The sequence below is a fragment of the Geotrypetes seraphini genome, chromosome 15 (genome assembly GCF_902459505.1).
Source record: "Geotrypetes seraphini chromosome 15, aGeoSer1.1, whole genome shotgun sequence".
NCBI lineage: Eukaryota > Metazoa > Chordata > Amphibia > Gymnophiona > Dermophiidae > Geotrypetes > Geotrypetes seraphini.
The window spans coordinates 18,399,559-18,415,289 of NC_047098.1; the positions used below are offsets into that span (position 1 = coordinate 18,399,559).

General features: G+C 42.6%; 1 protein-coding gene across 1 annotated transcript in view; it reads left to right on the forward strand.

Annotated features, from left to right (window-relative positions):
- Nucleotides 1–15,731, forward strand: part of MORN1 (MORN repeat containing 1) — a 180,966-nt gene that overhangs the window by 18,584 nt on the left and 146,651 nt on the right. Inside the window, exon 6 of the mRNA XM_033922591.1 lies at nt 4,587–4,674. Within this exon, the coding sequence (XP_033778482.1) occupies nt 4,587–4,674 (88 nt within the window). The remainder of the gene's footprint in view (nt 1–4,586; nt 4,675–15,731) is intronic.

Genomic DNA, 15,731 nt, shown 5'->3' on the forward strand with positions numbered 1-15,731 from the left:
TGTATCAGATTGAGAGCCTTTTTTTTTTTCAAATCTTTATTCATTTTAACATATACATCAAGTGTACATTAAAATATGAACACAACATATTACATTATCACTTGATAATTCCATAATAATATATAACTAAAAGATTTATATCCCACCCCCATCTCATATCTATACATGAATAATATAATTCCTATAAGATTCATAGCAGTTACTGTTCATTGAGCCACTTTCTTAGACTCCACCTATTTAAGCTGTTTTCCCGCGGCGTTCTTTTTCAACTTTTCAGCAAGACTTGCACAGACTCTTTTCCCGGAGCTCTCCCTATACAGATAATAGCTTTTTTGCAGTTTTAACTCATTCTTTCTTCATTTGGGACCCCTGATGAAGGCGGGTTTTTCGAAACACGGACCTTGTCTGGTCCACTTGTTTGTTTTTAGGTGTTGCTTTTAACCGCATTTTATCTATTGTTATAATAAACTTTGCCTGCATCATTGTACTATTGTCTGCAGTTTTCTTTGTTTTGGTTTTGCCTATGTGCTGTATTTATCATATTATGTGTGCCACACTGTCTACCATGCTTCAGTCTTTCATGCCATGTCTGCCACACAGTATTTGCTCTTCCATGTCTTCTATGCTGTGTTTCATCACGCAAGCTTACCTTACCGATTTTGCCAAGTCGTGTCATTCTATGTTACTCAGGCTTTGTAATACTAGGCCTACCATACTATTTCTCACCATACCATGTTTGTCATGTCATGTTTTACCATGTTTTGTTAACTATGTTGTGCCATCCCTGTCAGACAATGTTTGCCGTGCTATCTCCTGCCATTCTGTATCTGAGAGTGTGGTGCAGGGGTTGAAGCTGCATTCTCGGCACCCTGAGGTTGTGGATTCTGACAAACACTGCTCCTTATGACCTTGGGCAGGTCACTTGGTCCCCCAATGCCCCAGGTATATTAGATAGATTGTGAGCGCACCGGGACAGACCGGGAAAAATACTTGAATACCTGAATTAAGTCATATAAACCGTCCTGGCTCCCCTGGGAGAACTTCCACCAATAAGCCTTCTCCAGATTAGCCTCCATGCTTTGAAATGAACACACAGACAGGCTTGACACAAAAACAAGATCATCTCCATGTCAGGAAGCAGGCGAAAGCCCATATTATTTTTCTTGTTTTAGTAAAATTCTAGATTTCTGTATAAAGTTTAAATGTTTGCAGTTAAATTATTATTAAGATTCATTAACTGCTTTTATGAGGAGACTCATCCCCTTCCCCCAATCTTCTTTGTCTGGGTGTCTCTGGGAACATCATCCTCCCAGATGTTAGAGGGGTGCCCACCAGGCCAGATAGGGAAAAAAAAGCTTGAGTACCTGAATGTAAACCACTTAGGCTATAAGTGGTATCTAAATACTAAAAAATAAATATTTACAATACAGTGTGTCCAGCAGAGCCTAGCAGCCATCTCCCTTCCTAGATCTGAGCCTATTACCCCCCTAATTGTGCCAAGACCTGTTTGACCCCTCTGAATGGGGGGGGGGGTGAATCTTGGTTTCCTATGACACTGCTTGTGTATATATGCTAGTATTCCTGTTGTTTATGTGTGTTCTTGGAGTCCAAATGTTGGTGCGTATTTGATAGCATTACTTCCTTGATGTGATGTGGGCTGGCCCATATTTGCTCCTGTTCTTTCCTTTGGCTTCCACCAATATAGTTGGTGGATCATACATTTTTATCCATCAGTCTAAGTGCTTTATATAGAAACTAGTCTTTAAGCCCGTTACATTAACGGGTGCTAGAATAGATCTGTCTGTCTGTCTGTCTGTCTGTCTGTGTTTCTTTATCTCTCTCTCCTTGGCCACTGTCTGTATCCTTCTGTCTCCTCCCCCCCCCCGAGCAAAGCTGTCTATCCCCAGCACACCTCTCCCTATCTCTCCATGGCCCCTTCTGTCTCCCCCCAGCACACCCCTCCCCCCCAAAGCAGCCCCCTTTCCCTCTCCCTGTCTCTCCATGGCCCCTTCTGTCTTCCCCCCAGAGCAAAGCTGTCTGTCCCCAGCACACCTCCCCCCCCCCAAAGTAGCCCCCTTTCCCTCTCCCTATCTCTCCATGGCCTCTTCTGACTCCTCCCAGAGCAAAGCTGTCCCCAGCACACTTCCCCCCCAAAGCAGCCCCCTTTCCCTCTCCCTATCCATGGCCCCTTCTGTCTCCCCCCAGCACACCCCTCCCCCCAAAGCAACCCCCTTTCCCTTTCCCTCTCCCCCTGGCTCCCGGTATTGATCCCCTTCTTACCCTCCTCTCCATCCCGGCGTCTTCTGGCCTGCTCCTCTTCAAAGCAGCCTGCGATCGTGGTGGCCGGCTTTAGCGAATCTCGCAGGCTGCTCTCCAACTCGGTAGCATGTTCCCTCTGACGCGATCCCGTGCGTCAGAGGGAGCGTGCTACTGAGGTTGGAGAGCAGCCTGCGAAGTTCTTTAAAGCCGGCCATGATCGCAGGCTGCTCTGAAGAAGATCAGCGGCGGCGGCAGCGGCGAGTGAGGTGACACGTCGAGAATGCGGGCAGGCAGCGAGTGAGAGGCAGCGGTGAGTGAGGGCGGGCGGTGACGCGCCGAGGACAAGAAGAGAGCACAGCCGCGTGCCTTCAGCCCCCGCATGTGCCGTGAGGTTAGAATGTTGCCACAGAAGCACACCTTACGGCGCCACACCGCACGAATTTTCGAGAGCGCATGCGCGCTCTAGCATTTTATTATATATGATGTTCCCTCGTACAGAAATTATTTTACTGGAAGAGGTCAATAGATCATGCTTCTGGGACTTCAGGTCAGCATAATGTGATCAGTTTCTATTGACTGATCACTATCCAGATCTTTCCTGACACTACTACACTACTTCCTGACAGTCGTATTATAGCAAAGTGATATGCTTCTGTGGGTTTTCTTTTTAACCTTTAACTGTGTCTCACACACCACAAATATGAGTAAATCTAGAACAATATAATCAAAGTATCTCTTCATATAATATAGATAAACAGCAAGTCCAATTTAGTAGTTTCTTTATTCACTGACTACCCTTGATCTCACTCTGAATTCCCAGTTTATTCTGTGGACTTTGTTCTTTTCACTTCTTTATCATGCAATCTGCCCCATTTGTGTGCTATTGGTTCTCCGCTATACAAAATGTTTGAGTTATCTTATGCTCCATATGATTTTAATACCCCATGTGTTATGAATGGGTTTATCAGGCCCCCCCCCCCTTGCAAGCTGTCTGTCTGGCAGTCACATAATTCCTGCAGCCCCTATGTTTCTTATTCCTCTACCACTCGCATATCCCAGATTGGCACACAAATGTTGACAGGTGTGATCAAGTGTAAAGAGACATGTGGTACTAATGTGGTAGTGCAAGGACATCCTAGAGAAGAGGTGATTGCATGCAGTGTTCTACAGGCTACCCATCTGTGCTTGGCACCTACAGTTTACCTCATTCAAGTCCCATACTACCTTGCAAGTTAAACAGGCATTGTGCCATCCAAACACATGAGCAAGTATGTGTGCAGCCAAGAGACCATATATGAGCATCGGGTTTATTTGCGGAGGACAGGATTCATCAAAGTGACAGTCTATCAAACTTATGCACTTCTCATTTGGGAATATGCCATCTTTGCTCCGAGACAAATGAACAAAACTGCCAGTTTCCAGCTATTCAGGTAACACTTTGATATACAGCCATGGAAAAGGAAGGGAGATGCAGAAGTGAAGTTCAAACTGCAACACTGTCTAGTACACCTGGATATCTAGGAACATCTGTATAAAATCTCTAGCAATTTTGTGAAAGCCCCTAGGAGCCCAAGGATTTGACTTTATCAGTAGTTATGATATCATATGAAACCGTCAAACTTGAGATCATTTAGATGAGATTTTGCAGGAATGTTTCAAAGAATTCTTTTTGTGCAATCCTCCATTGCCCTGAGTTGATTTTCTGCTTAGGCTGTTCATTCATTTTCTTTTTTTTTTTTTTTTATATATATCTTTATTCATTTTTAAAATATGAAAACAAGTGTACAATAAATCAAGTCATAATATACATTCTTCACTTGAAACTCTACAGTCATCTTATACTATAAATTACCTCCCATCCCTCCCTTTCCAATATATTTGTAATTACCTTATCACATTTTCATAAAACCCACCCACCCACCCTCCCACCATATACATACTAAATGGGGATAAATACAATTATTTATTATAGTAATCTATTAATGGTCCCCACACATCTTTAAATTTCTTAAAATAACCTTTTCTAACCGCCAATGTTCTTTCCATTTCATACACATGACACACCGAACCAGAAACAGTAGTTCAACCCTCTATAGTCTTTCCAATTGTGTGTTATTTGTTGGATGACAACTCCTGTTAAAATCATTAACAGCTTATTATTCAAGGAGATTTGACTTTTGGCCCTCATAGACATCCCAAACAAAACTGTGTCATATTCATTTTCAAATGCAGATCTCTTGATTGCACAGTGCGTTAAGCATTCTGGACTGTTGTTGTGTTGTGTTTTTTGTGTTTTTTTTAAAGCAACATTTCTCTTGTCTTCTCAGGAATGGAGATCAATATGAAGGACACTGGGTCATGGACCAGAGAAAGGGGCATGGTATATTGCTTTGCTCGGACGGATCTGTTTATGAGGTATACAAGTCATCTCTTATGTGCATTGGATCTAAACTAATAAGCAAAGGTTAAAAACCCTGAGCAACTATTCCTAAATCAACAGGATAAGAAATGACTCACAATGCATTACACGTCCAAGAAATGTTAAAAAAGAAAGAAAGAAAGCACAAGAAGGGAAGGTGGGGGGTGGGGAGAATTCACTATGGCTACTTTTGAAAGTGCAGCACAAAAGACAAACTTAGAATTATACAAATCACTTGTTCTAAAGTGAGAATGCCAATGGCTGGGGAATTCTTATTGGTCATATACTTAGTCCCAAAGAAAAGAATAGAATTATTTGCATAGAAACATTAACATAACTTCACACATTTATTTTTAACAACTTTCCAAATGTTTCTTCCTATTATGGCAGTTAGTGCCATCTGTTTGTAAAGATCAAGGTTGGGCTTTTTTCTCTGTTCCTTTTGCTAACTTTGCACAGAAGGTACATGCTTCTCTAAACACATAGCAGCTGAATTTGTCTTCCATGTGCAGCCTTTCATTTTTTTCCCCCCTTTGCCTGACCTGCAAATTCTGAACAAGGTTACAAATAAATCAAGTTAAGTGCTACGGCTAAGATTTCTGTTAAGGTACAAGAGATATGAATTTTTTCTTTCTGAGGGCAGATAGAAGCAGTGGCTTAATTTTTGCATTTCTCTGCTCAGTCATCAAGATAGTATTAATTATTAATCTCTCTTGGATCAGGAATGATCAGTTATTTGCATTTTATAACATCTTTGAATCTGAGAATTCTAACTGCTGAATCAAAGTGGAAATAATATTCAATTCTAAAGATCTGTATAAAATATTGATAGCAAACAAAAAATGGTGATGGTGGGGGGAACTTTGGCTGCTGTAACATGTTTTGCCCAGATCTTTGCTTGTATGTTTATAAATAGGCGGGAGAATTTGGTTATTATTAACATAGCACTAGGTGGCAGTCTAACATTTTGTTTGAAGCCTTTCAAACACCAGGACATGCAAGGAAACTTGGGTTAGCTTCTGGTCTATCCCTTAGGGTTCATACAATGTTTAAATTTTCAGCAGAAACATAAAAGTGCAGTAATAGAAACAATATCCAAAAAACAGTGTGCCTTTATTTTTCCCTTGTGACACATGGTCTCCTTCCAACTAGCTTGAAGTATTTGAAGAGATTTGGAGATGTATGAAGATTCTTTTTGAAATCTGCATGTTCAGTTTTTAAAATATGCACAAATTTATGCATTTAGGGCTGCAGGTCTTAACTCAATTTCTAGATGGATGCATATAGTCAATGGTTTCAGCTCAAAGTTGATATAGGCCAATAAGATTCCAACATCGAAGGGTCCTTCCCATGTTTTGGCAAAACAGATGATAGTAGAAAGATTGGCATGTAATGGAAAGAACCCCCACTGCAGGACCCAAGCAAAATAAGTCTGTAAAGGTAAAGAAATTTGATCCTGCAACAGTTTATAAAATTCAGCCAACAAACCACCGAGATGCAGGGCCGGATTAACCAATAGGCCCAGTAGGCATGTGCCTAGGGCCCGAAATGGTCAGGGGGGCCCGATGAAGGGATCAACATTCTTTTTCAAAACGGCTATAGGCCCCTCCAGCATTGATCGGCAATGCGGCCCCCCTCCCCCTGATCGGCAAAGCGGCGCATCATCGACAGAAAGTAAGACAAACAAGCAACGCGGGTAAGAAAGGCAATAGGAACTGTAATTTTGCAAGCGGTGCTGCTTGCCCAAAGCTTCCCTCTGATGCAGCTTCCTGTTTCCACCTGGGTGCATCAGAGGGGAGCTTTGGGCAAGCAGCATTGCTTGCAAAATTACAGTTTCCGTTGCCTTTCTTACCGGTGTTGCTTGTTTGTCTTACTTTCTGTCAATAGGGGGGGGGGCGTCGCTGTTCTAAAAAAAAATCAGAGTGAAAGGTGAGTGGTGAGATGTGCCTGGGGTGGAGGGAGAGAGAGAAGGGGACAAGGCAGAGCAGGGCAGATGATGGATGTGGGAAGAAAGGGGCAGGACAGATAATGGAAGTGGAGAGAAGGGAGACAGAAGGGAGCAGGGCAGATGATGAATGTGGGAAGAAACTGGCAGGGCAGATGATGAAAGTGGGGAGAAGGGAGACAAGGGAGCATGGCAGATGATGGATGTGAGGAGAACTTGTGCCCAGCCCTCACCTCCTCACCACTGCTACTGCTTTCCCACATGCTGGCTGGGGAATATAGTTAGTGAGATAGTGGAGGGGTGAAGGAAAGGGGTGGCAAGCTGTGAGTAGACACAGTGAAAAGAGGGAAACTGAGGGCTGAATAGTAAGAAAGAATTTAATTTAGATAGAGGCAGAAAATAGAGAAGGAAAACCAGAGAAGAAAAGGAAAGGGAAGAGAGAGGAGAGAGATGGCAAAGAACGGGGTAGGACACACAGATATTGCATTTGAGTGAAGGAAATGAGAAGAGAGATGCTAAAAACCACAGGGGGGGAGAGAAGGAGAGATGGAAGGAGAGAGATGCCAGACTATGAGGGAAACAGAGGGAAGGTGATGGATGCCAGACCAAGGGGGGGAGGGGGCAGGAGCAGAGATGGTAGAGGGAAACAAACATTTTCTGGAAGAGTAGACAGTGGATGAAAGGAAGAGAATGATGAGAAGATGAGGAAAGCAGAAACTAGACAACAAAGGTAGAAAAAAAATTTCTATTTGTTTTATTTATTTATTTTTGCTTTAGGATAAGGTATTATTGTAGCTGTGTTGATAATCGTTTATTAATAAAAAAATGGAAAGATGATACTGTTTAATTTTAATACATTTTTTTACAAATTCAGAGACCATGACTCCTTTCCTGGGGTCAGGACAGGAATACTGTAACAGCAGTATAGTTTACTGATCTGAAGAAAGAGGTTTTAACCTCTGAAAGCTAAGTAAGAAATGTATTAGTCCAATAAAATGATGGGCACTAAATTTTCTTCCTGCTATGCCCCATGCCTCCTACCCAAATGCAAAATATAAATTGGTGGGCTTCCCAAAGCCCTGCCAGCTGAAGATCTCTTCCTCTAGGAAGGAAGGAAGGGGAGTTTTGTTCAGAGATGTTTGGAGGTTGCATAGAAGAAAAACTGTACACTGGCACTGGTATGGTAATCTTTGTTTTGAAATTTAAAATAAAAGATTCTATAAATTGTGCCTAAAAAAATTGTCGCTAATCTCTTCCCCCCACCCCACCCCCCTTTGAGCGCTATTCTATAAACAGTATTTAAAGTTGTGCGATGTTTATAGAATAGTACTTAGTCCCGGGAGCCATGCCTTACATCAACAGAAAAGTGGTGTAAATCCTCATACCTAAATTACGTGCGTATCCCCCATTATTCTATGACTACGTGTGTAATTGGGGAGAGTGTGATGCAATGGTTAAAACTACAGCCTCAGCACCCTGAGGTTGTGGCTTGAAACCCACACTGTTCCTTGTGACTCTGGGCACATCACTTAATCCTCTTATTGCCCTAGGTGCATTAGATAGATTGTGAGGCCACTGGGACGGATAGGAAAAATGCTTGAGTACCTGAATAAATTAATGTATACCATTCTGAGCTGTCCTAGGAGAACAGTATAAAAAATTGAATGAATGAATAAATAAATAGGCACCCAACCCACCTGTAACCCTCCCATTTCCATGCCCCTTTTTGGACGTGCATAAAATTCTCCTAAATTTACATGTGTAAATTTTACCGTATATACTCAAATAAAAGCCAATATTTTTGGGCCCGAAAATGAGGGTCTTGGCTTATATTTGGGCCATTGCCTACCCGCCTCCCTCCCGGACCTATTGCAGGCCTCCACAGGGCCTGCCACAAGACCTGGTGGTTTAATGGCTGGGACATGAGGGATCCCCCTTCTCCTATCCTATCCCCCTTCTCCTATCCTATCCAAATCCCCCTGCATCCCCAACACACTCCCAACTCCTCGGTGGCCTCACGATGGATGGGACTAGAGGTATCCCTTTTGCCTCCTGTGCCTGCTGAAATTGACAACCACATCTCCCACCCTCCTCTGCCACGTACCTTTCGGGTTCCTGGTAGCTAGCCGGTACATGGAGTAACAGCCCTCCTGCTCTGTTCGAGGCCGCTGGCTGATTGGCTGCTGCGAGAGACAATCAGCTACTGGCCTCGAGGGGGGCGGGGTGCAGAGCCTGGGAGGGAAGGCAGCTGGGTGTGGAGCCTGGAAGAGAGGGGGGCTGGGTGCAGGGGAGGGAGAGAGTGAGGTGGGGGCTGGGTGCAGATCCTGGCCAGGGCATTTGAATATTAAGGCCATGTCTTATATTCGAGTCAACCATTTTTCCTCCTTTTTGAGCAGAAAAATGGGGGTCTCGACTTATATTCAAGTATATACGGTAATTAAAACCAATTAGTGGCAATAATTGCTAGTTAGGATCCTAATTATTGGCACCAATTTGCTTGTTATTCAGTTAAATTGTGCATGCGAGTTTTAGGACTTTTTAGAAATTAGGAGTTAATGTGTACCTTCTGGCTGCTAATTTTTAAAGCAAAAAAAAAAAAAAAATCCACATATGACTGGAAGTGTCCATGTTTATTACAAACAGTGTGAGTTATTCAGAATTCTAAAAACATTATTAGGAAGAAAATCAGAGTTGTTAGGTCAAACTGAGTCATTGCAGCTTTTATTATAAGCTCAGTTAGCTTCATCTGAGTAAGCAAGGAACTGTTAGAAAATACTGTTATAGCTAACTCTCCTGGAGGCACACTTTATTTGTCGGGCTTTCAGGACTGCCACAATGAATGCATGAGAGAGATTTATAATGGATATCTACTGTATTCAGTTCTGACTCATGCAAATTCAAACTACCTTTAAAAATTGTCTCTATCATCTTTGACAGCTATGAAATCTTTCTCCATATATTGAAAAAACAAGTCTGACCACAGTGGTCCTTGCCGTGATAACATCACAATTAGACTACTGCAATGGCTTGGATACTGATCTAACCAAACATTTTTCATCAGCTGCAACTAATTCAGAATGCTGTAGCACGACTGATAGAAGGCTGCAAGAGGCGTGAGCACTTCACATCTTTCCTTCACAAACTATACTGGCCGCCAGTGCTTAACATGGCTAAATTTAAATTGCTATATTTGATTTTCAAGGTCCTCAGAAAAAATGGTCCAGAATACTTAAAGAACAAGCTAACCCTTTGTACACCATCGAGACCTCTGAGGTCCTCTCAAGGAGTATCACTATCTGTACCTTCATCAAAAAAAATGGTACCATGTGTTACCCGCCAGCAAGCCTTCTCAAAGAGTAGCTCCAACGCTTTGAATTTACTCCCAGAGGGGCTACATCTAACTCCAGACTACCTCTACTTCAGGAAGCAGTTCTGAGCTTGTTGAGGAGAACGGGAGAGAAAATGAATTAAATACATAAATAAATGAAAGCCTGGTTCTTCACCCAAGCCTTTAATACATAGGGTGATTGACTATACATTCATTATCCTGGGACAAGTAGGCAGCATATTCTCACATGTGGGTGACTTCATCCACAGTATGGACAGTCTGAAAAATAAACTGTCACTTTAAGTTTTTTGAAGAAACTTCACGACTGCCTGCACCATGCTATGGCGACTGCCTTCCCACCCACTGAGACTTGTGGCACCTCAGTTATTTGTTTTCTTTGGAGCGAAGAAGTACTATTTAGCTGGACTCCTTTTAGCCTAAGTTTGCCTTCCTGCTTTCGCATATTTTTTTTCTTTTTTAATGTATTTTTCTTTTCCCTTGTACATCCAGCGACAATTGAGTTCAATGTCGCTGAAGTAATTTTTCCATATATGTCGAAATTGTTGATGGGTTTTAAAAAGTGTGACAAGTGTCAGCAGTCTATTTCTGCTGCAGACCCTCATAAATGGTGTCTGCAGTGATTAGGCCCTGAACACAGAATTAAAACTTGTTTTCACTGTTCAACTTTAAAGTCCCTCTGTCTTAAAGCCTATCACACTTAACAGGAGCAGTTCAGCACTGCTATGGATATAGCCAAATCTTTACAGGCTTCAGTTTCGACATCATCTGGAAAGCCAGCTAAGAAGCCACCCACTTCCAAACAAGCATTGCAGGTCTCTACAGCATCGAGTCACTTGATGCAGACTAAACAACGACGCCACCACTCTCCAGCTTCACAGGTTGTCTCTCCTATATGGTGTGCATCCTCATCGAGGTCACCCACTCCAAGACAACCTGCTGCACCGATGGTACCAACTGTTAAGCCATCAGTACCGGTGCCTTCTTTCAGGGAGAAACTCGATGATGAGTTCTTCCAGAGGGAGCTCGGTAATATATTCAAATTGCACTGCATTCCGGTGCTAGCATTGATTCCCTCGGTACCGGCCCAGCTTGAGCATAGCTTTACAATGTCTCAAGGTACCACTGTCAGCTATCCATTGGAGCATCGAACTCCTCAGGGATCTCCTGTGAGACATCATCGTTCCCTTTCTAGACGACATTCAAGATATCAATCTTCACATTGATGGTCTCAGAAAGCTCAGACAGCAGCTCCTCAAATGCATACTCGAGAGTATAGCTGCTATTCCTCTTTCTCAGCCTCTCCCTCATCCAATCGGAGGTCATCTACAAATCTACCATCAACGTTGGACTCTTGATAACAATCGACTTGTGGGTTCTCAAAGTCATCAAGGAAGGTTAATCTCTTCATTTTCTCACCATTCCTCCAGATCATCCTCCAAGAGAGTCCTCTTTCAATCCGCAGCAGACATCTCTTCTTCAGGAAATAGAGGTTCTGCTTCAACAAAATGCCATAGAGGTAGTCCCCCCCACCCCCTCAGAGAAATCAGGAGTTCTACTCCAGGTATTTTCTTATCCCAAAGAAGATGGGAGGTCAATGTCCAATTCTCGACCTCTGAGACCTAAACAAATTCCCAATCAGAGAAAAGTTTCAAATGTTATCCCTATGAACTCTATACCCATTATTGGATCAAAAAGATTATCTATGCTCTCTAGATCCAAAAGAAGCTTATACCCATGTACCAATTCATAATTCTTACAGAAAGTTTCTGAGATTTCGAATTGCACATCAACACTTTTCAATACAAAGTTCTGCCCTTAGGCTTGGACTCCTCTCCAAGAATATTCACCAAATGCCTTTGGCCAAGTTGAAAATTGCGGGTAGGGAACATATGCTGCTTAAAGGTAGTTTTAAAGGGTTTTATCCTTTGCCTTGAATAGGCTCCTTTTGCAGAGCCACTTTTCTCATTCTGCACAGAGATGGCATCTAAGGTTTCTGTACTAGGATAGTTAGCCTCATAGCTAGGGAAATTCCTCTGATGGAATTTACTACTTCCTGAAATATTGTTCTCCCTGCTTTTACCATGGGGCAAGTTGGAAGCAGTGCTGGACTTGCCACAATATCTCAGACTCTCTACCAAAAAGCCAAGACAATTTGGATCTGGGCAATTGCTCGAAACATATCTCAAAGCTGTCTATGTTCAAGGAGCACACAATACACTGGCTGACAAACTCAGCAAATATCTTTGACCGCACGAATGGATGCTCAATTCCAAAGTCTTGCATCAGATATTTTCTCTTTGGAGGACTTCTCAGATAGACCTATTTGCATCCCCCAGCAATCACAAATTGCTTCAATTTTGTTCCAGGCAATACTCTTTTCATTGTCTGGAGGCAGATTCCTACCTCCTGGATTGGATGGGCAGTCGCGAAGTTTCCTAAAACTTAGTGGCAGTTCACTTGTCATACTGGCCATACCGGGCTCCGTAGATGACACCACCCATATGTGAGAATATCTGCCTGCTGTCTCCAGGTAACACCTGTTATGGTATGTAACTGTGCTTTCTGCACCAGGACTAGCTTGCCACACACACTAACTAAATCAGTTCCTTATATCTTGTTTAACTGTATAATCAACTTGCTTTGAGTTTATCCCAAAGAATTCTGTACCACCCATCTAATACCTGCTTTTGACCCCTTGGCTATAGGATAAGCCAGTGGTCTCAAACTTGCGGTCCGCCAGGTACTATTTTGTGTCCCTCAGTATGTTTATCATAATCACAAAAGTAAAATAATGTTTCTTTAGCTTTAAATTACAATATTATTATTAAGACTTAAACCAAAAGGAAAGATTTATAAACTAAAGAGTTTTACCTCATGCAAAATATCATTTCATTAATAAGACATTAAAGGCTCCTTTTATGAAGGTGCGCTAGGGTTTTTAGTGCACGCACAACGTGAACTCTCAGGCCTTGAGCATGCGCGCATGCTCAAGGCCCGGCACAGGAAGCAGATTTTCAGGCACAGGACATGCTGGTGCCGGTGCCGATGCCGATGCGGAGGCTATACTGGAAGTAAGAAGAGGGTTCAGGTGGGTTGGGGGATCTCAGGTCGCGGCGGGGGGGTGCACGATCGCGGGGGGGAGGGTGCCGGTTCGCGAAGGGGGCCTTCGGGGGGAGCAATGCCGGTTCTCGTGGGGGGGGGGAGCAGCGCTGCTGGCCTTGGGGGGGGAAGGTGGGGGATGGGAACATATCAAAGCAAGTTTCCCTTACTTCCTTTGGGGAAACTTGCTTTGATATACGAGCATTTTGGATTACGAGCATGCTCCTGGAACGGATTATGCTCGTAATCCAAGGTACCACTGTATCTGGCAAAAACCCAAATAGTAGCAACATTCCATGCTACCAATCCAGGGCAAACAGTGTCTTCCCTCATATTAGATGCTTCGTAAGTATTATGTCTCCCTTTTAGTATGCATTATATATTTCTTATTTGAATTCAGTGCTGTTAATAAGTATATTTTTGAACTGTTTCATGATAGTCCTATTAAGTATCAATTTACTGATTTTATCTCATTCATTATATTTATGTGTATATTTGGTCTTTTTACTACTGTTATGCTATGCTGTTAACAAAATTCTAAGTTTTATGTTAAATCATATCTGCTGTACACTGCCTAGTGTGAATCCCTTCATAAAGGCAGTTAATGTAATCTAATTCTTAGTCTTATATACCAAATCATCTCGTACAAATAGGAGCTCGACTCGGTTTACAAAATTAGATCACAGAGAAAGATCCATTAATATTCATTGGTGTTTATAAATCCCAATGAATAAATAAATAAAAATTCATTGTGGCAATCCTGAAAACCTGACTTTGGCTAGGTGTATCTTCCGGAGGGATTTTGGAGATGCATGTTTGCAGCTTTTGTCCTGATCCTTTGAGCTTCTTCATTGAATACTTATCCCAGCTGGGTAGTATGGCACTATGACTCTCATTTGCAACCTTCCAGATTATTTCTCCATTTTTAATTCCCCTCTTCCCTTAGTCTTCTTCTATGTAGCCAAGTCAATCAGGAAGTAAATACTGCAAACAGTAATTAAAGGCAAAATATTGTGTCCTGTAGATCAAAATGTACAGGATCAGGAGCACAAATTCTCCTTGGAAGAGCCACCTAGAAATTTGAAGATGAAATATTAAGATATGTTTGCAATTGAAGTTGGGAGAAAATAACAAGGGAAATTTGTGTGTTGACTAATGAAGTAAAAACATTTGGTTTCCACATGAAACTTGTTTCCTAACTATGATTTCTCATCTTTAGCTTCCTCTGGCTGTTGTACAGGTCTTTGCAAAGCAGATGCTGTGTTTCATTCTGTCCCTATTACTTTTTCACTGTGTATTTTGGCTCTGTTTAGTTTGTCTTTTTTCCCAGTGAAAGGCCTGCTGCTTGTTACACCTGTCAACTACCAAGAACAGGTGGCAAATCACATGATTCTCTTCATCTGCTAAGCTTTTTTCAGCAGTCTCCACTTGCATCCCATAAGAATAAATGATAGCTGGACCAGAACAAATTCTTGAAGTCCATAGGAGGTGTTAGAGCAGAAAGTGGCCAATTGATTAAAGTAGCATGTTGAGAATGAGCGGACCTGAATTGAAGTCTTGTTTTTGTCAAGGTCCGCTCTTTGTGATTGAGGATGTCACATTGTCTTCCATTGCTTCCAGTACCTACACAGACTTTAAGGCCTAGTGAGGTGACATGCTATTTTGCACTTATACTAATATTGAGGGCTCTGTCTGGTCCTAAAGGAGATATTTCACACATTGAAACAGTTGTTGAAAAACCTTCTTCTCAGCTAGCAAAAATTTGAGGTCGGATGATAGTTTGAAGTGTCAGATATGTCGAAATTGGACTTTTTCAGGATTGGACCTGTTATGCTTTGTTTCCTGGAAGAGAACATCTCCATTGTACAGACTTGAATTGATAAGTATCATAAGTGACTCTAACCTTGTTCTTCTGAACACTCCACTGTATCCCTGACACCCACATCATAAGAACATAAGAAATGCCTGCACCGGATCAGACCTGGTCCATCCAGTCCAGTGATCCGCATACGCGGAGGCTCAGCCAGGCGTGCCCTGGTGTATACATTAGTCACTCGTGTCCCTCAATGTGTCCTGCAAGAAGATGTGCGTCCAATTTTCCCTTAAATCCTAGAATGGTAGTTTCCTCCACCATCTCTTTCGGGAGAGAGTTCCAGGCGTTCACCACTCGCTGTGTGAAGCAGAACTTTCTGACATTTGTCCTGGCCGTGTCCCCTCTCAGCTTCAGGCCATGACCTCTGGTCCGAGTCTGGGTCACATTCGCCAATGTGAATAAAGCTGTTTCTTGCTCTCCATCCTTTCCCCCTGCTGGTGAGTGATCTTGCTCCATTTTGTCGATTCCTTTTAGCAATTTAAAAGTCTATCAGATCCCCTCTCAGTCTTCTCTTCTCAAGGGTGAATAATCCCAGTTTTCTGAGGCGATCCTTGTAGCTCAAGTTCTCCATACCTTTTACTAGCTTCAGACACCCTCTCTGTGCCACAATCTCAGAACTATTACTTACACCACCATTGTGCATCTAACACCCTCTAGTTAGCCCCTGATCCATCTCACCTCAGCCACCTCCTCTTACAACTGACATCCATCGTGCACAACATACTCCCACTCTTAGCTCTCTCCTGCTGTGCCCCCAACGTACATAAGCCCCACTTCAGAATCTCAC